This window comes from Panthera onca, chromosome A1 (assembly GCF_046562875.1).
Source record: "Panthera onca isolate mPanOnc1 chromosome A1, mPanOnc1 haplotype 2, whole genome shotgun sequence".
Classification (NCBI taxonomy): domain Eukaryota; kingdom Metazoa; phylum Chordata; class Mammalia; order Carnivora; family Felidae; genus Panthera; species Panthera onca.
Genome location: NC_138339.1, coordinates 133,862,905 through 133,885,215, shown reverse-complemented (window position 1 = coordinate 133,885,215; position 22,311 = coordinate 133,862,905). Strand labels below are relative to the sequence as shown.

General features: G+C 39.6%; 1 protein-coding gene across 1 annotated transcript in view; it reads left to right on the top strand.

Moving 5' to 3' along the window:
• The window catches only part of CCDC192 (coiled-coil domain containing 192), a 211,969-nt gene that overhangs the window by 139,230 nt on the left and 50,428 nt on the right, over positions 1 to 22,311 (top strand). Inside the window, exon 6 of the mRNA XM_060637897.2 lies at positions 4,299 to 4,431. Coding sequence (XP_060493880.1) covers positions 4,299 to 4,431 — 133 coding nt within the window. The remainder of the gene's footprint in view (positions 1 to 4,298; positions 4,432 to 22,311) is intronic.

Sequence of the window (22,311 nt, the reverse complement as noted above, 5' to 3'; positions counted from 1 at the left end):
ACATATTCATCAAGTCACTCTATCCACCAATTCATCCTGTCAAAACAGAAATGTAGCTTGATAAAGACTTTTTCTTGGTGACACCATGCCAGCCCCTGTTGGCCACCTCACCGAGTCTTTCCAAGTTACATTTAGTTTTTGCTTAGGTTTATTTACTATCAATGCCTACTTTGAGAAAAGTTTCAAAAAATAATACTTATCTGCATATGAATCATTGCAAAATGATTTCAGAATGTGAATACCATCTATTAAGAATTAAGGGAGAACCCAGCAAACCATCAGAATCTTAGAGGAGAACACAGGAAGCAAGCTCTTTGACTTTGACCACAGCAACTTCTTACTCAACATGTCTCCAGAGGCAAGGGAAACAAAAGCAAAAATGAACTATTGGGACCTCATCAAGATAAGAAACTTCTGTACAGTGAAAGAAACAATTAACAAAATTAAAAGGCAACCAAAAGAATGGGAGAAAATATTTGCAATGAAATATTGGATAAAGGCTTAATATCCAAAATCTATAAAGAACTTATCAAACTCAACACCAAAAAAAAAAAAAAATTCAGTGAAGAAATGGGCAGAGGACCTGAATAGACACTTTTCCAAAGAAGACATGGTGGCTAACAGACCCATGAAAAGATACTCAAGACCACTCATCATCAGGGAAATACAGATCAAAACCATAATGAGATACCATCTCACACCTGTCAGAATGACTAAAATTAACAACTCAGGAAACAACAGATGTTGGTGAGGAACTGTTTTTACCCTGTTGGTAGGAATGCAAACTGGTGCAGTCCCTTTGGCAGAGAGGATGGAGGTTCTCCAAAAGATAAAAATATAACCACCCTATGACCCAGCAACTGTACTACTAGGTATTTATCCAAAGAATACAAAAATGCTGATTTGAAGGGGAAATTGCACCCCAATGTTTATAGCAGCATTACCAACAACAGCCAAACTATGGAAAGAGCCCAAATGTCCATCACCTGATGAACGGATAAAGAAGATATGATAGACACACACACACACACACACACACACACACACACACACACACACACAGGAATATTACTAGTAATCAAAAAGAATGAAATCTTGCCATTTGCAATAATGTGGATGGAACAAGAGTATATTATGCTAAGTGAATTAAGTCAGAGAAAGACAAGCATGCTATGATTTCACTCAAAGGTGGAATTTAAGAAGCAAAATGTGAAAATAGGGGAAGGGAAGGAAAAGTAAAATAAGATAAAAACAGGGAGGCAAACCATAACAGAGTCTTAACAATAGAGAACAAGCTGAGGGTTGCTGGAGAGGAGGTGGGTGGGGAATGGACTAAATGGGCAATGGTTTGTGCACTTGTTGGGATAAGCACTGGGTGTTGTATCTAAGTGATGAATGCCTAAATTCTACTCCCTGAAGCCAATACTACATTATATGTTAACTAACTTGAATTTAAAAAAAAGAAGTTTTCCAGTAGGACAGAGACCAATTTGGCAACAGTGGAAATCCATTCATTAGCACAACCTTTACTTTCTTTCTATGTTATATATCTTCAAAGTGTTGCTTCTCATTACCTCCCAAGAAAACCACCTGCAATTCTTATTAGAGGATTTGTGGTGTGGTTTTTTTTGTTTTGTTTTGTTTTCTTTGGTGGGGAGGGAGCGAGGGGGGGCACAAAATAAAACAACCTAAAGTGATAAAAAAAAAAAAGAATTAAGGGAGAAGCAATGTGATGAAATGAAATCTTTTCTTCTTACTCCTCTCAGTATTTCCTTATAGAAAATTCCAAGCACGGAAAAGTTGAAGGACTTTTACAGTAAACATCTATATACTTAATAACTAGATTAAATTACTGTTTTGCTAACTCTGATTTGTCACTTGTCTATTGGTTACTCTTTCTATCCATCACCCTAACTTTTTTATATAGGTCAGTGTAAGGTACATTCACCCTCACACTTAATCTCTAATGTGTCAGCACGCATGCCATTATTGGTTATTTTCTGACACTTTTTTTTAAGTTTATTTATTTTGAGAGAGAGAGCATGTGCGCTGTGAAAGAGTGCGGGGGAGGGGAGGAAAGAGAGGTTAGAGAGAATTCCAAGCAGGCTCCCCACTGTTAGCACAGAGCTGGATGTGGCGCTTGGTCCCACGAACCAAGAGATCGTGACCTGAGCCAAAATCAAGAGTCAGATGCCTCAACAACTGAGCCACCCACGTGCCCCTTTTTCTGACACTTTCAGTTAACACTGTCTTCAGAATCCCTTTGCCATTCTTTCCCTCATTTCCTTTACTTTCTCACTTTCAACATCATTCCTCCCACTTTCTAGCTCCTAAGTTCTAAATGATAAAAACAAAGGGTGAAAAATCTGAGCATGGAACAGTCCTGAAGCAGCATCAGGACAGGATGTAGAAAATCACACAGGGCCTCAGAGGCATTATCACCCCAGACCTGCAATGGATGAGGTCCTCATGAACAAACAGAAACCAACTGATAAGATAGGGAGGTAACAATGAACATGCCAACCTAATAACTTACTATGGGAAACACAGCTATCAAATACCCAGGCATTTCTTGATCAGCTCAGTTTCTCCCTGAACTAACCCTAAGGGTGGGCCAGATGGTGAAGGCTTTTGATGAACAGACTCAGAGGCATGGAAGTAGTTAGAAGCTGTGAGTGCCATGGAGCCTTATCAGCAATGATGTTTCAACAACTGGACAGCATCATGACTGACACCAAAAGGGTGCTTCATAATTAGCATAATGGAATGAGTCTGTGATTACTAACTACACTCTAGGAGAACTGCTGAACCAACCAGGAGCTCATGCTGTGGATCAGGGCACCTCTCAACTGAACCGTGCTGGGGAACCATGCCAGATTCTACCCTTCCAATTCCCTAGAAGTTCCATGACTACCATGCTCATTTGAATAACACATTCTGTCTTAGCCATATGTATGTCATTAATTCAGCTTTCGTGAAATCCTAATCCTGCTTCAGCCTAAAAGACGATCTGTCTTTAAAATGGGGGGTTTAGGGGGGCCTGGGTGGCTCAGTCCATTGAGTGTCCACCTCTTGATTTCAGCCCAGGTCATGATCATAGGGTTGTGGGATCAAGCTCTGTGTTGGGTTCCAGGCTCAGTGTGGAGCCTGCTTGAGATTCTTTCTCTCTTTTTTTATCTCTTTGCCCCTCTCCCCAGCTCACTCTCTAAAAAAATGAATGAATGAATGAATGAATGAATGAATGAATGAATGTAATGGGATGTCCATGACTATCTAATCCCATATTCGAAAAACTGATTTTACTGGTTTCACTCTCAAAAAAAAAAAAAAAAAGGGAGCCATTCCCAGCCATTCCCTACCACCTGATGTTTTCTATGTGAAGTTTTCCTTGGTGTGCAAAAGCCATTCTTTTCCTCTATCTCAAGATTTAGGTCTGATAAGAAATGTTAGTCATTTATTTTCTGGGATTCCTAATTACCAGTCCATTCAGACTTGGCAAAGTGAGCCCGTCAGTGGAAAGATAGCATCACCCAAGTGCAAATACGAAACTTTTCACAATAGATGGCTTCTCTGTAGTGACAGCTACATCTGGTTTTGACAAATCAAATTCATTTTGCCACCCATAAAAGTAGTCATAAAGTCTCAAGGTGAACCCTTGGGTTAGGTAACACCTTCCTAAAGTAGTTCTTTCAAAGGTTTAGATGTCATCAATCAGATTATTTTATAGCAAGCAATTCCTGTCTTCTACTGCTTAACCATTTGTACCCCTGATCACTTTCCCTGTATAGATACCATGGTAAATATCTGCAAACATCAGCATTTCATGCTAGCATCACACTCTTCAGAGTTTATTTGAATGCAAACCATTATGGTGTTAGCGTGGAACATTAGACAGAAACAAGGCTCTATCTCACGGGAGTTTACTTGCAGACTGAGAAAAAAAGTCAGACCCTTTTAGGCACTGGCACCTCAGCGGTAAAATGTCAACCGCCAACTAAAGTTGATCTCCAATTGCCTCTATTACAAGTGACCAAAATACAAGGTTCGGATGCACATGAAAACCTTTCAAGAGGGTAAAAGATACTCGAATGTAGAGAGTGGCTTTTATTACCGCAATGCTTCAACAGGGTCACAAGCACTCCGCTTCACAGACCTCAGAAAGGGCTTCAGCTAGATAATCCAAGAGCAGTTCATGTAAGCTGGGCTTCGAGGCCATGTTTGTCCAGACTTCATTAGTTCTTTTTATTCCTTTGATGCATGGGTCTCTAGTGATGGAAACTCTTATTTTTTTTTTTAAGAAACTAAAGCACAAAAGGAAACTGAAAATGCTGCAAACTGATTTGGCAACAGCTAAGCAAGAGGCTGCCATCACAGTCCTGGAACTGAATGAGAAGATAAAGACTCTGTGTGAAGGAAAGCCAGCCCCTAGAGGTCAGTATTACCATGTGACAGTTGCATGCCGGCCCTCTATCCTGCGAGATACATGGTTTTACTGGCAACAGAGCTAAAAGCAGGGCCACAGTGCCAGGCAGCATACTGGCCCAACAGCATGCAGGTCTGGCCTGGCCTGACCTCCTTTCCACATGAATAGTGACATTACACAAACTACTGACTCCAGGCTGGGTTCACTTTCACTGTAAGTGAGGCAGAGAATGAATAAGCAGTTCCTTGAAGCAAAGTCTCTGAGGCTGAAGAGCTGGACTTGGAAGAACTGATAAGCGTCTCTGCACAAGCTGGGCGGCAGTGAGGGAGGTGAGCCGAAGGAGGACCCGATGGATGAAGCTCTTGAGTGGAGCGGGGAGATGAGTGTGGACAGGCCTGTAGGCTAAGGCAGGCCCAGGGAAGTTAAAAAAAAAAAAAAAAAAAAAAAGCGTTTAAACAATAGGTGAATGAGCCAGAACCAAGCAGGCAAGGCTGGGAGAGGAGGAAATCTGGGTGGTTTAGAAAGATTTTAATAGCCGCTTTGGTGTAGATCTTTAAGTCTTCTCTAAGAGACTATAAACACACATTGGGGGAAAAAGACCCCTCAGACCGTCGTCATTAGCCATGATATGAGTTACCATTTAATACTTTGTGCCAGACATTTTGCTAAGCACTTCACATGAATTTAAGTCTCAGAATAAGCTCTGAAGTAAGTACATTTATGGATCCCCAAAGAATAAACAGAGGCTTAGGGATGTTGGTTACTTGTCCCCAGATTAGTGTGAGCAACACCTAAGGCCATCAGCCTCCAGACAGCCACTTACACTACCCAGTGTGCCTATGCACCTCTGAACAGAAGGCTATTTTGTCTCTGTTCTACAGAAGTGCTATCCATCCTCATTCTGCCTGGTGGATCTCTTGCAAAACCGTGGGCCCCTGGATAAATGTCTTCCTCTCGTGTGTGGCATTCTTGTAAAACCAGAAACATGCCATTATTCTTCCTCTGGTTTCCTTTATTATTCATAAATAATTCTGGAAAAAGAGGAGGACCGTGGAAATAAATGGAGGAGGGGAAAGTAGGCGATGTGGTGGCTTCAGAAAGGGAGACACATCAGCATCCCGGCCATGTGGTAAAGCTTTTAATATGAGTTTGGATTTAATTTTCTATTTTGAAAAGTGCTATCCTGGGGATGAAATGGCATGGAACACAGTCATCTTGAAAAAAAATGCTGAAGGTCAATTTGTTTTTCTCTTTCCACAAAACATAATGATAGCTTATGAATTTGCTTTTGCCATCATGAAAACCTAGGGAATAAAATCCACTCAACGATATTATCCATTTAAAGGTCTTTATCCTAGGGCACCATAGCCAGATTTCAGGTTAGTTGTGTAATAAGAAACTGATAATAATTGTACAGCACATTGGAGAAAGTTCTCCAATTCACCTGAGAGAAGCTTTCAACTTATTGACTATATTTTTCATCTAGTGAAAAGAGATAATACTGCAAGGTATATAATTCTCATCGTTGACAAAAATATCATTTGCTGTCTAATGACAAATCCTGTCTAATGAAAAATCCTGTCTAATTTTGTCCTTCTGATATTTGAGTAGGTCAAAATTAAATTATCCTGAGGTACTGGGACTCTCACGGTTCAAAGAGGGTAGAAAACATTAAGTCCCACCTTCTGTGCCCATTTTTTTCTCTGTATTTGTTTTTTTTAAGCTACTAGAAGAAAAATCCACAAAACCTGAATGCATTATGAACAGCTACAAATTTAAATAAGGGCAGATATTCCAAGGTCAATCAGGGATGAAAAGAGTGACTCGTTTTGGACCTATATGTTGCTTCTTTTTTTGGCCGAAAAAGTGAGTCAGTGGACTGACTTAAATCAAATATTTGCACTTTCTTGCTCTCCCATCACTCCCATGTTCCTCAACCTGAATTCAATAGTCCAGGAGACTGTCAAAGCACTTGTGGCCCCAGAGTCATATTGGCTTTCATTCGCAGAGACTGTGGTCACCTTGTCCTACGTCTTAACACACTTGAAAGTAAAGTCTGCAAAGATGTCGGTAGCTTTAACACACAATGCCCTCCATTTAAACACACACCAGTTAGGGTTGACCCACCTCCCACACACATGTCTAGACCAGAACAATAGCCCTCCTCTAGTTATCTTGTATCCTTTTATAAAATGTTTGTTTTCAGTTCTCAGACCTCTGTTTGCAAATGACAGATGTCCCAGTCATAATAGCTTAAGGAGAAAGGGTGATTTATTGGCATAAACAAACTAAGAAAGGGCATGCCATTAGCCTTATAGTCCAATGGATACAGAGTCTCAGACACTATCAAAACATTCTGACAACACTCATCTCTGCTTCTGTCTCTATTGAGACTTCATTCTCTCAAGTGGGATGTAACAAGAGACTGGAAACGTGGCCATAAGCAACTAGAGGCTGTCCCCATCTTTCCTCCAGAGAGAAAAGAAAGCATTTTTCCATCAACTCCCAGTTAGAAAAAGTACAATAAAGCATTCTTTCCTAGCTTGAGTTGGATACCCATGCAAGGACATGACCCAATCTTTGTGGCCAAGGGTGGGGTACTACAGTTGGGCAAGGTTCCCGTCATGCACCCTGCCACTGGGTGTCATGATAGAGGGAAATCAGAGTGGAAAAGAAGAATGTTCTGACTGGCAACTCCCAACAGAAGCACTGGGCTGGTCTGGGAGAGAAGCACTTCCTTAAAGGAAGGGATAACCCATTACTAGAAAGAAAGAGTAAGGGACAAAACCAACGTGTCCAATAGAGTCTCATCTAATGGTCAAGTTAAAATATAATGCAATGCTTGCCTCATGAGTCACCCACCCATGAGTAGTGGCAATTTTTAAGTAGATTCTTCTTGATGAACAAAAGGACTTCATGATCCAAGAAATAAATGTCCAATGGTACAATTTCAGACCCCATAAAAATGGAGAGTGAACCAAACTACTATGGGAAAGGAATCCCCTTCCATCCTCCACCAAGTGTCATCATGGGTGCCTACTCTAAAGGCCTGCCTTATTGTAACAACTGAAATTGCAAGAGGGCAAAAAAGTTTTTATTCTAAATGACATGCTACTTGGATTGACGTAAATCTACTTCTCTGTTATAATTACAGATTATGTCTGTAGTTCTAACAAGCAGATGGAGATATTTCCAAATAAATTAGAATATTTTTTACCCAAGTGTGCAATTTTTTTCCTCGTTTGGTTCATTTTCTAAGTAAATCTGTATATATAGTAGGTTGGCATTCAGCTCTTCTGATCAGAGGGATGTTCCTGATCAGAATATTAGGAATACCTTTAAGCATATTCTCACAGATCCAACAGTGAGTTACCAAACTTTTTCCTTTTCGTTTTACATCAACACAGTAAACTACTTCATTGGCTATGTACTTAAATTACCTCCAAGGAAATAAATGATTTAAGTCAATGGAAAGTTCAACCGAAAAGAAAAACATCTTTCTTATAAAACTGGCACAGCAGGAAACTTACAGCCTGAGCGTTGTTTGTGGATTTTACTTTGTGCAAATAATCACAGCCCAAGGCAGATTCCTTCCGTCATTTCCACAGCCTACATCTGAAGTGCTTACAGCTTTATTTACCAGCATAATTCACTAAAATGCCTACTGTACCCCTTAAGACTCGCCTTTGGGTAAACCTTAGTACACAAGAACCTAAAGTTAAGTTTCAGAAACAATCTTTGTGTTCTTTGCTTCCTTTGCTTAAAAGGACAAAGCTCCTATGCAAAAGACATTGGTGACTAAGTCCCCTTGTTGGTACATGAGCATGAAATCACTTGCTGCGATGGAACTCCTATCTTTTAACAGAACATCAGAGACCTGGTTCAGAGATTTCAAGCCAGTGTACAAATGTAGTGTTCCGGATTTTTTTTTTCCTTTTCATTCTTTTCTCCTAATATGCACAGCTAGTATACCAAGTAAGGTATCTAGCCTACACATACAAGTTGCCATTGCCCAAGTGACAACAATATCAATTCTAAGTCATCTCTCAATTTTACTCCTGTTCAGAAGATTCTCCCAGTTAGTGCAGGTAGATCCCAGGACAAGCTTATCCAGGCAGGACTCAGTGTCTGAATAGAGCTAGCCATTGTGTTCAAGGAGGTATGGAAAAGGAATGACATTTCAGTGATATTCAGTGACACAAAGATGTTTTTGTTTGTTTTTTTATACATGAAATTTATTGTCAAATTGGTTTCTATACAATACCCAGTGCTCATCCCAACAGGTGCCCTCCTCAATGTCCATCACCCACTTGGCACAAGGCTGTTTTTAAACACTAGTCATTTTAAGGATTAGACTATTGCTGTTCTATATTGTTCAAATAAAATTTAAGAGATTTATCTCTTTATCAACCAACTCTATCAGTCAACTGGGACCAAAATTTTCAAGAGTATCTTTTATCATGATGTCCACCCCAAGGACTCAACCCTCTTATTCTCTCTCTTCCTGTAAACTTCCTTAGGATCAAAGCTCCTATAGAAACTTGGTGTTAAAAACAAAACAAAACAACAACAACACAACACAAAAAAAAACCTGGGATTTGAGGGTGATAAGAACATTCTGGAATTAAATAGTAACAGTGGTTATACAACATTGTTAATATAGGAAAATGAATGAATTTTACACTTTAAGGTGGTTAATGTGGTGTATTTCATGTTCTATGAAATCTCAACTGGGAAAAAAAACAGTGATTAAAACAATCCTCACTGGGATGTAATGACTAACACCTTGTCAAGTTTAAGTGTATTTTAATGAGAGTGCTTTGGGTCCAAATAAAATCTTGACTTGGTGGAGTTCCAAGCATTTAGAGAGAGGTTATATTCCGATTTGCTGGAGTAAGGCCAATCTTGAGTAGCTGTCCATTTGTGTCCAGATTTTTTTCAACAATGCCATCTTGCCCTTTTTGACTTTCTCTCAGCACAGCTCTTCATAAGCCTGTCCTTCCTCATATTAAGAACCAATTACTTGATCGATAGTTCTACACCAACATTCTTTCACTACTGAACACAGATGTTTATCTTACCAGAGTTTTCGAAGAACGTAACAAGGAAGGCCCTGGGATCTCACTGTTGGAAATGCTCGAACATTGTTGAAATGCACTGTTCACCACCCATTTCATCAGGCTGCATGGGGTTCAGTCTGATATTTGGTCAAAGCATAAACAGACTGCCTGTACTTCCCTACTGCTGTCAAGGGTGTTACTGCCATCACAGAAACTGACAAGAACTCAGGAAAACAAAAAGTAGATATCTTCCCCCTCAAACATACACATGATTATCCCCACATCTGCAGAAAAGAGTATTCTGTTAAGCACTCCCACTGAATCCTCAAATACCGGAAGCTATTCCAAGGTGAGATATTTTACATGTAGACCAGTAAACACCAGCAAGTCATAATAGGGACAGTGAGAGAGTGTAGGAGTGGTAACTTCGAGATGTACTTTCTAAGAAGTTCCCAAGGAGTTTTAATATTTATGGCAGAGAATAGCTTATATTCATCTTTATAATCTCTAGGTCTCATTCAGAGATTGCCTGTCAGTTTGTCTCTTCCTTTGTCTACTGAAGTCTTCCTAAAATAGGCTGGCTTCTTTAAATAGAACTCCACAGCCAAAGTATGATTTCAGAAGTCCCCTCAAGGACAAGCAACTGCTCCAGGAGTCTGAAAAGCTTGGGGATGCATCATGAAGATCCCAAGAAATGTGACTTATTAACTATGTGCAAATTTAGGGTGGTTCTAATTTTCAAAAGGACATTCTAGAAACCTCTAGTCCTGAAAATCACTCCCATGAAAACTAGGTGTTGCTCCGGACTCTGTTGGGTGCAAGTGACAAAAACCAAACTGTAACTATTTTCAGCAGGCTGAAGCACAGGGTTCGTGGACTGCTCATTCCGCTCTTCTTTGATACTAGCTCTACTTGAGCTACTGCAGGCACAGATCCGGAGACGACCTGGCTGCCCTGGTCTATAGTGAACATCTGTTTCTGCCTGCTCACAGCCACTTCCTTCTGTCTTTGGTAGAAGCATGATTTTCCTTGGGAGATGTGTTCCTCTCCCATTCTCTGAGGTCCTATGGGACTGTTTAATTACAATGTCCCTTTCCTCCTGCCCAGGAAGATCCTTGTGACTTGCCATCTTACTCTCCTAATAAGCATTCTTTTTTTTTTTTTTTTTTTTTTTTTGCTTTTTTGCTTTAAGTAGTCAGTATTGGCTTATAATACTTGCAGCTAAAGAACCTAAATTTATTTCCAACTCCAGGGAACAGAACTTCTTTCTCACAGAATCTATTCAGAATCTTACACAGGAATTTTATCGACCCTACTTATATCATATTCTTACCCATGGATTGATGGCTATGGCCAAGACAGTGGGATGTTTTCATGGACCACAAGTGTGTCACATGCCAGAGGTCAAGGGTTAGGAACTGGTATCAGAAAAAAAGATGGTAAAACATTCTGGACAGAAGACCAAAAAACCTCTCATTGTCCTCTTTAATCTACCTTAGTTAAGCTTACAAACTTGTAGAAAATACCCAGGAGATGAAGTTCAGGTCTATCTTGTCAGTGAAGTACAAAATGTATCTTCTCTCTCTCCGTATCATTTCCCAACTGCGTATTTAGGCCCTTCCTTTGCAAAAAGTCTGGAAATCTATTTATTTTATAATTAACAAAGGGTAAGAAGATCCATTCTGAAATTTTTGGTAGGGGTCCAAAATTTGGACCTTTGTAGCTATACCAGCTGTGGGAATTCAATGATGTCAAGGTCCCCTCCCTCCTTTGTTTGTAAGACTAATTTTGGAATTATACTATTATCAGGAAATGGTATCCTTCCTTCTGTCCATCCCTTAGGATTTTTTTTAAGTCTCCTGGCTTCTGTATCCTGAGAGGTGGGATAATAGTGCAAACGCCAGCTAATGTCGAACAAGGCACATGGGAATTGGAACTTGATCAACTTCAAAGTTTTCCTACTTAACCATGGAGACTGCTATGATCACCAGAAGGGCATGTACTGTTTGGCAATGCTGTTAAAGAACCCAGACTAGAGCTGAGAAGAAAGGTGTTTCCTCCTAGAAATTTGCAGAGAAGTAGTTGAACCCTTATCAAACACTGGCAGATGGACATTTGTCAACATAAGATAAATGGAAGAATCTGTGGGTTACAATTGTCAGAGAGTTGGAACACCACTGGAGCTGTTCCTGGTACAAACATCTTGATGCCAAAGTAGAAAAAGTGAATGATGTTCTCTCCTGCATTCCCCAGAAACCTCAATATTATTTCTTTTGATGACTCAGTGTTTCCTGATACAAGGCTGAAGTTAGAGAATAACTATATTGGTAATATGAATAACTTTGGAGGAATGAATGAACACTCTAGAAAGAATGCATAGAACAAGAGTCTGCTGAACATAGTGGGTGTCTTCTCTTTGAAGGCACAGGATTGATTTCTGGTAGTAGGATAGTGTTAGATATATACGCTTGTGTATATATTAGATATATACCTCTATGCATATTGTGGTGGTCTGTAAGAATATTTATTTTTAAAGATATACTGCCTTGTACCAGATTATCCCACTTAATCCTCAATCAAATAAAACCACAATTTGATGCTAGACAAAAACAACAGCAACAACAACAAAAAACCCACATAACTGAGAAGAAATAAACAGTGCATGTAAGAGGAACAGCATCAGTCCTGATTTGCTTAATATGCAACTGGAACCAGGAGAAGTGTGTTAATTATGCTGGCATAATAATTGGTGCCTATAAGATCTGAAAACATTATAGCTCTTCTATAGGTGCTTTCCTTCATCCCAGAAATTAGAGCTGAGAATGTTGCTCTGCTTTTCTGGTAAGACCCGGAAGTCCTGCAACGTCAAGCTGCCATCTTGACCGAGGCCCGCTGTTAGAACATCTGCTCCAGAGGGATTAAAGGAAGATGGCAGCGTAGGAGGACGCTGGGCTTACTGCGTCCTGCGGATCACTTAGATTCCACCTACACCTGCCTAAATAACTCAGAAAACTGCCAGAAGACTAGCAGAATGGATTCTCTGGAGCCAAGTGCAGACGAGAGGGCCATGGAAGAAGGTAGGAAGGGTGGAGAGGCGGTGCGCGCTACACAGACTGGCGGGAGGGAGCCGGGGCAGAGGGGCGGCCCACCGGCAAAGCAGAGCCCCCGAGTCTGGCTTGCAAAAGCAGAGGGGCCAGACGGAGTATGTTCTGACAGCAAGTGGGACTTAACATCTGGAAGGTTATAAGTTAACAGCTCTGCTCAGAGAGTGGGAAGGCTGGAGGACAACTGGAGGGAGAGTTGTTGAGCCCTGGACGACACAGCTCAGCTTGACAGGGAACAAAGGCGCTCGACAGCGCCATCTCCCTCACCCATGCCCCAGCCAAAATCCCAAAGGGAACTGGTTCCTGCCAGGGCACTTGCTTGCACCTTCCAAACACCCAATGCTGTGCTTCTGCGGATCCATCCCTCCGGTGGTGGGTCTGACACCCTCCCGGTGCCGCAGGGCCCCTCCCGAAGCAGATCACTGAAGGATAAGCGAGCTGAGCCTGCCCCTCCCACCCCTGTGCACCTTGCCGATCCACTCCAGCTAATATGCCATATCCCCAACACCACAAGCCTGGCAGTGTGCAAGTAGCCCAGATGGGCCACCCCACCCCACAGTGAATTCCGCCCCTAGGAGAGGGGAAGAGAAGGTACACACCAGTCTGACTGTGGCCCCAGCGGTGGGCTGGGGGCAGACATCAGGTCTGACTGTGGCCCTGCCCATCAACTCAAGTTATTCAAGACAGCACAGGGGAAGTGCCCTGCAGTTCCGCACCACTCCAGGGACTATCCAAAATGACGAAAAGGAAGAATTCCCCTCAAAACAATGTCCAGGAAATAACAACAGCTAATGAACTGATCAAAAATAATTTAAACAATATAACAGAAAGTGAATTTAGAATAATAGTCATAAAATTAATCGCTGGGCTTGAAAACAGTATAGAGGACAGCAGAGAATCTACTGCTACAGAGATCAAGGGACTAAGGAACAGTCAGGAGGAGCTAAAAATGCTATAAACGAGCTGCAAAATAAAATGGAAGCAACCACGGCTCGAACTGAAGAGGCAGAGGGGAGAATAGATGAACTAGAAGATAAAATTATGGAAAAAGAGGAAGCTGAGAAAAGAGAAATAAAAAAATCCAGGAGTATGAGGGGAAAATTAGAGAACTAAGTGATGCACTAAAGAGAAATAATCTACGCATAATCGGTATTCCAGAAGAGGAAGAGAGAGGTGAAGGTGTACTTGAAGAAATAATAGCTGAAAACTTCCCGGATGTGGGGAAGGAAAAAGGCATTGAAATCCAAGAGGCACAGAGAACTCCCTTCAGACGTAACTTGAATCGATCTTCTGCACGACATATCATAGTGAAACTGGCAAAATACAAGGATAAAGAGAAAATTCTGAAAGCAGCTAGGGATAAACACACTCTAACATATAAAGGGAGACCTATAAGACTCGTGACCGATCTCTCTACTGACACTTGGCAGGCCAGAAAGGAATGGCAGGAAATCTTCAATGTGATTAACAGAAAAAATATGCAGCCAAGAATCCTTTATCCAGCAAGTCATTTAGAATAGAAGGAGAGATAAAGGTCTTCCCAAACAAACAAAAACTGAAGGAAGTCATCACCACTAAACCAGCCCTACAAGAGATCCTAAGGGGGATCCTGTGAGACAAAGTACCAGAGACATTGCTACAAGCATGAAACCTACAGACATCACAATGACTCTAAACCCATATCTTTCTATAATAACACTAAATGTAAATGGACTAAATGTGCCAACCAAAAGACACAGGGCATCAGAATGAATAAAAAAACAAGATCCATCTATTTGCTGTCTACAAGAGACTCATTTTAGACCTGAGGACACCTTCAGATTGAAAGTGAGGGGATGGAGAACTAATTTATCATGCTGCTAGAAGTCAAAAAAAGCTGGAGTAGCCATACTTATATCAGAAAAACTAGACTTTAAATTAAAGGCTGTAACAAGAGATGAAGAAGGGCATTATATAATAATTACAGGGTCTATCCAACAGGAAGAGCTAACAATTATAAATGTCCATGTGCCGAATACGGAGCCCCCCAAATATATAAAATAATTACAAACATAAGCAACCTTATTGATAAGAATGTGGTAATTGCAGGGGACTTTAACACTCCCCTGGATAGAAATGGATAGATCATCTAGACACACTGTCAATAAAGAAACAAGGGCCCTGAATAATACATTGGATCAGATGGACTTGACAGATATATTTAGAAGTCTCCATCCCAAAGCAACAGAATTTACTTTCTTCTCAAGTGTACATGGAACATTCTTGAAGAGAGATCACATACTGGGTCACAAAACAGCCCTTCATAAGTATACAAGAATTGAGATCTTACCATGCATACTTTCAGACCAAAATGCTATGAAGCTTGAAATCAATCACAGGAAAAAGTCTGGAAAACCTCCAAAAGCATGGAGGTTAAAGAACACCCTACTAAAGAGTGAATGGGTCAACCAGGAAATTAGAGAAGAAATTTAAAAATATATGGAAACAAATGAAAATGAAAATACAACAATCCAAATGCTTTGGGATGCAGCGAAGGCAGTCCTGAGAGGAAAATACATTGCAATCCAGGCCTATCTCAAGAAACAAGAAAAATCCAAAATACAAAATCTAACAGCACACCTAAAGGAAATAGAAGTAGAACAGCAAAGGCAACCTAAACCCAGCAGAAGAAGAGAAATAATAAAGATCAGAGCAGAAATAAACAATATAGAATCAAAAAACAAAACAAAACTGTAGAGCAGATCAATGAAACCAAGAGCTGGTTTTTTGAAAAAATAAACAAAATTGATAAACCTCTAGCCAGGCTTCTCAAAAAGAAAAGGGAGATGACCCAAATAGATAAAATAATGAATGAAAATGGAATTATTACAACCAATCCCTCAGAGATACAAGCAATTATCAGGGAATACTATGAAAAATTATATGCCAACAAATTGGACAACCTGGAAGAAATGGACAAATTCCTAAACACCCATACGGTTCCAAAACTCAATCAGGAGGAAATAGAAAGCTAGAACAGACCCATAACCAGTGGAGAAATTGGATCAGTTACCAAAAATCTCCCAACAAATAAGAGTCCAGGACCAGATGGCTTCCCAGGGGAGTTCTACCAGATGTTTAAAGCAGAGATAATACCTATCCTTCTCAAGCCATTCCAAAAAATAGAAAGGGAAGGAAAACTTCCAGACTCATTCTATGAAGCCAGTATTACTTTGATTCCTAAACCAGACAGAGACCCAGTAGAAAAAGAGAACTACAGGCCAATATCCCTGATGAATATGGATGCAAAAATTCTCAATAAGATACTAGCAAATAGAATTCAACAGCATACAAAAAGAATTATTCACCATGATCAAGTGGGATTCATTCCTGGGATGCAGGGTTGGTTCAACATTCGTAAATAGATCAACGTGATACATCACATTAATAAAAGAAAAGATAAGAACCATATGATCCTGTCAATTGATGCAGAAAAAGCATTTCACAAACTTCAGCAACCTTTCTTAATAAAAACCCTCGAGAAAGTCGGGATAGAAGGAACATACTTAAACATCATAACAGTCATTTATGAAAAGCCCACAGCTAATATCATCCTCGATGGGGAAAAACTGAGAGCTTTTTCCCTGAGATCAGGAACACGACAGGGATGTCCACTCTCACCGCTGTTGTTTAACACAGTGCTGGAAGTTCTAGCATCAGCAATCAGACAACTAAAGGAAATCAAAGGCATCAAAATTGGCAAAGATGAAGTTAAGCTTTCACTTTTTGCAGATGACATGATATTATACATGGAAAATCCGATAGACTCCACCAAAAGTCTGCTAGAACTGATACATGAATTCAGCAAAGTTGCAGGATACAAAATCAATGTACAGAAATCAGTTGCATTCTTATACACTAATAATGAAGCAACAGAAACACAAATAAAGAAACTGATCCCATTCATAATTGCACCAAGAAGCATAAAATACCTAGGGATAAATCTCACCAAAGATGTAAAAGATCTGTATGCTGAAAACTATAGAAAGCTTATGAAGGAAATTGAAGAAGATATAAAGAAATGGAAAAACATTCCATGCTCATGGATTGGAAGAATAAATATTGTCAAAATGTCAATACTACCGAAAGCTATCTACACATTCAATGCAATCCCAATCAAAATTGCACCAGCATTCTTCTCAAAGCTAGAACAAGCAATCCTAAAATTCATATGGAACCACAAAAGGCCCCGAATAGCCAAAGTAATTTTGAAGAAGAAGACCAAAGCAGGAGGCATCACAATCCCAGACTTTAGCCTCTACTACAAAGCTGTAATCATCAAGGCAGCATGGTATTGGCACAAAAACAGACCAATGGAATAGAAACCAAAAAATAGACAAAAAAATAGACCAATGGAATAGAATAGAAACCCCAGAACTAGACCCACAAACGTATGGCCAACTCATCTTTGACAAAGCAGGAAAGAACATCCAATGGAAAAAAGACAGTCTCTTTAACAAATGGTGCTGGGAGAACTGGACAGCAACATGCAGAAGATTGAAACTAGACCACTTTCTCACACCATTCACAAAAATAAACTCAAAATGGATAAAGGACCTGAATGTGAGACAGGAAACCATCAAAACCCTCGAGGAGAAAGCAGGAAAAGACCTCTCTGACCTCAACCATAGCAATTTCTTACTTGACACATCCCCAAAGGCAAGGGAATTAAAAGCAAAAATGAACTACTGGGACCTTATGAAGATAAAAAGCTTATGCACAGCAAAGGAAACAACCAACAAAACTAAAACGCAACCAACGGAATAGGAAAAGATATTTGCAAATGACATATGGGACAAAGGGCTAGTATCCAAAATCTATAAAGAACTCACCAAACTCCACACCCAAAAAACAAATAACCCAGTGAAGAAATGGGCAGAAAACATGAATAGACACTTCTCTGAAGAAGACATCCGGATGGCCAGCAGGCACATGGAAAGATGCTCAACGTCGCTCCTCATCAGGGAAATACAAATCAAAACCACACTCAGATATCACCTCACGCCAGTCAGAGTGGCCAAAATGAACAAATCAGGAGACTATGGATGCTGGAGAGGATGTGGAGAAACGGGAACCCTCTTGCACTGTTGGTGGGAATGCAAACTGGTGCAGCCACTCTGGAAAACAGTGTGGAGGTTCCTCAGAAAATTAAAAATAGACCTACCCTATGACCCAGCAATAGCACTGCTAGGAATTTACCCAAGGGATACAGGAGTACTGATGCATAGGGGCACTTGTACCCCAATGTTTATAGCAGCACTCTCAACAATAGCCAAATTGTGGAAAGAGCCTAAATGTCCATCAACAGATGAATGGATAAAGAAATTGTCATTTATATACACAATGGAGTACTACTCGGCAATGAGAAAGAATGAAATCTGGCCCTTTGTAGCAACGTGGATGGAACTGGAGAGTGTGATGCTAAGTGAAATAAGCCATACAGAGAAAGACAGATACCATATGTTGTCACTCTTATGTGGATCCTGAGCAACTTAACAGAAACCCATGGAGGAGGGGAAGGAAAAAAAAGAAAAAAAAAGATGTTAGAGTGGGAGAGAGAGCCAAAGCATAAGAGACTTTTAAAAACTGAGAACAAACTGAGGGTTGAGGGGGTGTGGGAGGGAGGGGAGGGTAGGTGATGGGGATTGAAGAGGGCATCTTTTGGGATGAGCGCTGGGTGTTGTATGGAAACCAATTTGACAATAAATTTCATATAATGAAAAAAAAAAAAAAAGAAAAGAACATCTGCTCCACAAAGATGGTCTAAACATGGTCCAAGGGCCCATTTTTTATTTGGCAATCCCTATTGAATAAGGAAAGAGCTCTGTTCCCATTCCAGGGGATTCTGAAAAGAACTTGGCAAACAAAGGTGGGAAGATCCCTCAGTCACAAACTGAACTTGTATTGTTATAAACTGATTAGAATTCAAAAAGGTCAATTTCTGAGGCCAAGGAAATAAAAGGATGCACGAGAGATGGTGTAGAGACACACAGACACCGTGTATGGACAAAAACAAGAATTATTATGAGTCCTGAAGAGCAGAAAAAGTGCTTAAAAGAACCAGGTCAATAGGATAAAACTTTCTCAGTTGTATAAAATCCTAACATTTCTTTAACTCTAATATTCCTAAGTTTATAACATAATAGGTAATAAAAGTTTTATCACGCTGAGCTATGTATAATAGGATTCTGACTTCAAGTAAAAGTCTCATCCTCTAAGCCAATCCCAGTAGGTCAACAACCTATTTGACAAACAGGCCCTTCCAGTCTCTTTATCCCAGCTCTACAGAGAAACAATTTTGATGGCACTGTATAGTAAAAACGTCTTTATGACTCTGGATGAGTGCCAAAATCTTCGGTCTCATCCTAGGTTGCTAGGTATATTTCTGATAAAAAGGTAGTTAATTTTCAACATGCTTTTATTTTTTATAAGGTATGCCACAACCAGACACTAGTTTCACTTAAAGATTACATATATTAATCCATATATTAATTTTGTTTACTATCTTTCAAAGATTACCTAGAGTTTTAAAATAAACTTTTAACTTCAAAGTTGTAAGATCTCACCTATCTATAATGATCGTATTACTAGAACTAAAAATCAAGATACTGACTGACAGAAGATCTAATATATAAATTTACATTCATACTCAAAAAATATGCGAAATCAGGATTATGCTATGGAATCCCAGGTATATGATCACTATACCTAGGGTTCAAAAAGGATTTCATGAGATAGTGGAAGCCACATTTATCTAATTGGTTTTACTTGAGGACTTTCTCAGCTAACAGTAGTGGGGTCTCAGAAGAGAAAGTTAGTGGAATGTAATTAACACCACAAATCCAGGAGAATGTCAGGAGACATTGAGAGAAATACAGAGTTCCCTACTCTACAAGTGAGGCTTGGGCTTTTCCTTCATTAATTGTATCCTAAGAAGATATTAGAACCAGACCTTATACAATCCATCTATCTTAATACTATAAACATTTCCAGATGCAAGCGAATTATCTTTTCTTTTTTATAATCATAACTTTTCCATATAAGTCCCAAGAGCCAGTAATTGAATTTGAGAAAAGATGTCCTTCTTTTGAAGTTGCTTTTGATCTAAAGCCAAAGGGAAGTAATTTATTTAGCAGAAGCTGTGGCCTCTAAACAATGATGTATATGTGGGAATATTGGCAAAGAAAATAAAGTACCTTCATTTATTTGTCAATAAAGCAGTACCAAGATGGTAGGAATTCAGTTCAGAATAAATTCTTAAGGAAATAGAAACTGGTTTGAGGTTTTATTTTTTCCTTCCCCATGAACACATGCTGATGAACACTCTTATTTATGTTATATAAAAGGCTTTGGTTCTTTGAAAACATTCCCAAAGAAAAGTGATAGACCTACAGTCTTTTATTGCCTCAATTACATGAGCTTCTCTTCTGGTTAATTTAAAGTAATAAATAAATACTCTTACCATTTCTAATGACTGGTTTCACATGTATATTTCTATTTTGGTGAAATTTTATTTATATTCTTCCTGGATTTATTATATGCATCCATTATTTTAAACATTATTTGGTGCTTATGGAAGCTAAGCAAGAGTGAAAAAAATCTTGATTGAACTTCAAATCAAGGAAGGGAAAAAACATAATAAAAAGATTACACTAGAAAAATAAAATCTACATGGAATGAGCCAAATTTGAACATAATTGAAATACTATAGCCATGTACAACTACTAGGAATTTCCCTCCCTCCCCACAAATTACCATTGTGCTTGGTACCTAAAGGCTTTGCACCAGCTACATCCTTTTCATAAGATGTCATAACCTTTTACCCAAACCCCTACCCTTGCTCCCTTTTTCTTCTGATCCTTCTTCACAAAGTCTTTTGCAACTATTTCCATCACCATTACTATCTCCCCAACCACTCCTTGGCCCTCCCATGAATTATGTAACCAATAAAACTTGTGTACACCAAAGTCATAACATCTATTATAAACATCTCTTTGCTTATTCTTTTTTTTTTTTAACTAACAGACTAAAGGTTTCTTGAAGAGAAACAAGAGATAGTTATTTTTCTTTGTATCCATAGCCTAGCACAGTGCCTGATGCCTGATAGTCATGAAATGTTGGATGGATGGATGGATCCTGAATAAAACTTAATGGGAGTCTGTCCTGGTGTTCTATTGTTTAGTATGTTCATGAATTGCTAGGTTATGGAATGAGTTTGCTTATTAAATGAAAAATTCAAAACCAACCTGCATCACAGATTTGCCAGAAAATCAGTTGTACTTTCAGATTGCCAGAGATACCCATGAGGACACTAGCTCAGCTTCTGGATTCAAGGTTGAAATAGATTGTCAAATACTAGGAATGATTTGAAGTATTACTGATTGTTGAACACTGTATCATAGCCAGTTGATTCTGACGTATCTCCAACTGTGCTCTTTTGTGACTTTTCATTTTAGCATTTCAACTGTTACCGCTCGCATGTACATATACTTAGATGGCTTAAAATCTGGCACACTCATGGTTCACGTCAGAAGTTTGTCATTAAATTGGCCAATCCTGTACAACTGAACTGAACGTTAGTTCCAAAGTCCCTTACATCTACTCTTTAACCTGGCTGGTCTCCCTGCTCCACTTAGCACTCTGGACCGGTACCTAGCATTTCTGTGTTAGCCATACTCTGTGCCTTGAGCCACCCTGACCCTGCCCATCCTGCATACCATTACCTGAATTCTTCCTGACATCCTGTGGCTTCATTACTGGTCAACAAATGTATGATTTTTTATTTTGTTTCAATACTCCAGATTACATCTTGGGCTCTCATTCATTTAGTGATTGATCAATATACCACTTGATGCCTATGTGCTTCCACACATTTGTTTAGTTAATAAACAGACAGATTCCAGACAGCTTTTTAGATAATATCCTGCCTAATCCTACCCTAGCCCTTATGATTCTCTCCCCAGGGACCTAATGCTCCCATAAAGCTGGTCTTAGATACCAAGATGTAAGATAGATACCAAGATCTCTTAGGAATTTATCCTTCAGTGGTCTGGCTCAAGTCAACTCTTGCTTACTTTCATTTAGATCATGATTATCTAATCTTTGGTCCTTCACAAATGGTCTTATTTATTCCTGTCCTTCAACCATCTCAGCACTTTACATTAAAAGAAGATTTAATTATAAAGAAGTACAGTTTGGGTAATGTCACTTCCATAGTCAGAAATAACATCAATGGCTTCCCATTGCCTATGAAATAAAATTCATGTTTTTAGCCTGACATTCAGAGCACTCCATGAACTGGCCTCAGCTCATCTTTCTAGATTTATTTCTTAAAATTTTCTTTTACGTACTCGTATTCCCTCTCTCCATCACTTGCCTGACAAAACTTGAGAATTAACCATCTCTGGTTTCCACTCCTGCCTACAAAGTAGCAAAACCTGCCTGATTGGTTTCACTTCACCTGATTATAGACCTTACATGAGTATTTAACTCTACCCAGCAAAACAGCCACAATTCTTTTTCCAGGAGATGGCTTTCTCACTCTCCAAGACAACTATTCTGTATCCTCATATCTCTTCTCAAACTTCACTCCCCTCCTCCACATGTAAACCCAGCTGATGACCTCGCCTACAATTCACTGATGACACAGGTCGTCAAATGGGGACTCCCTCCTCTTTCCACTATC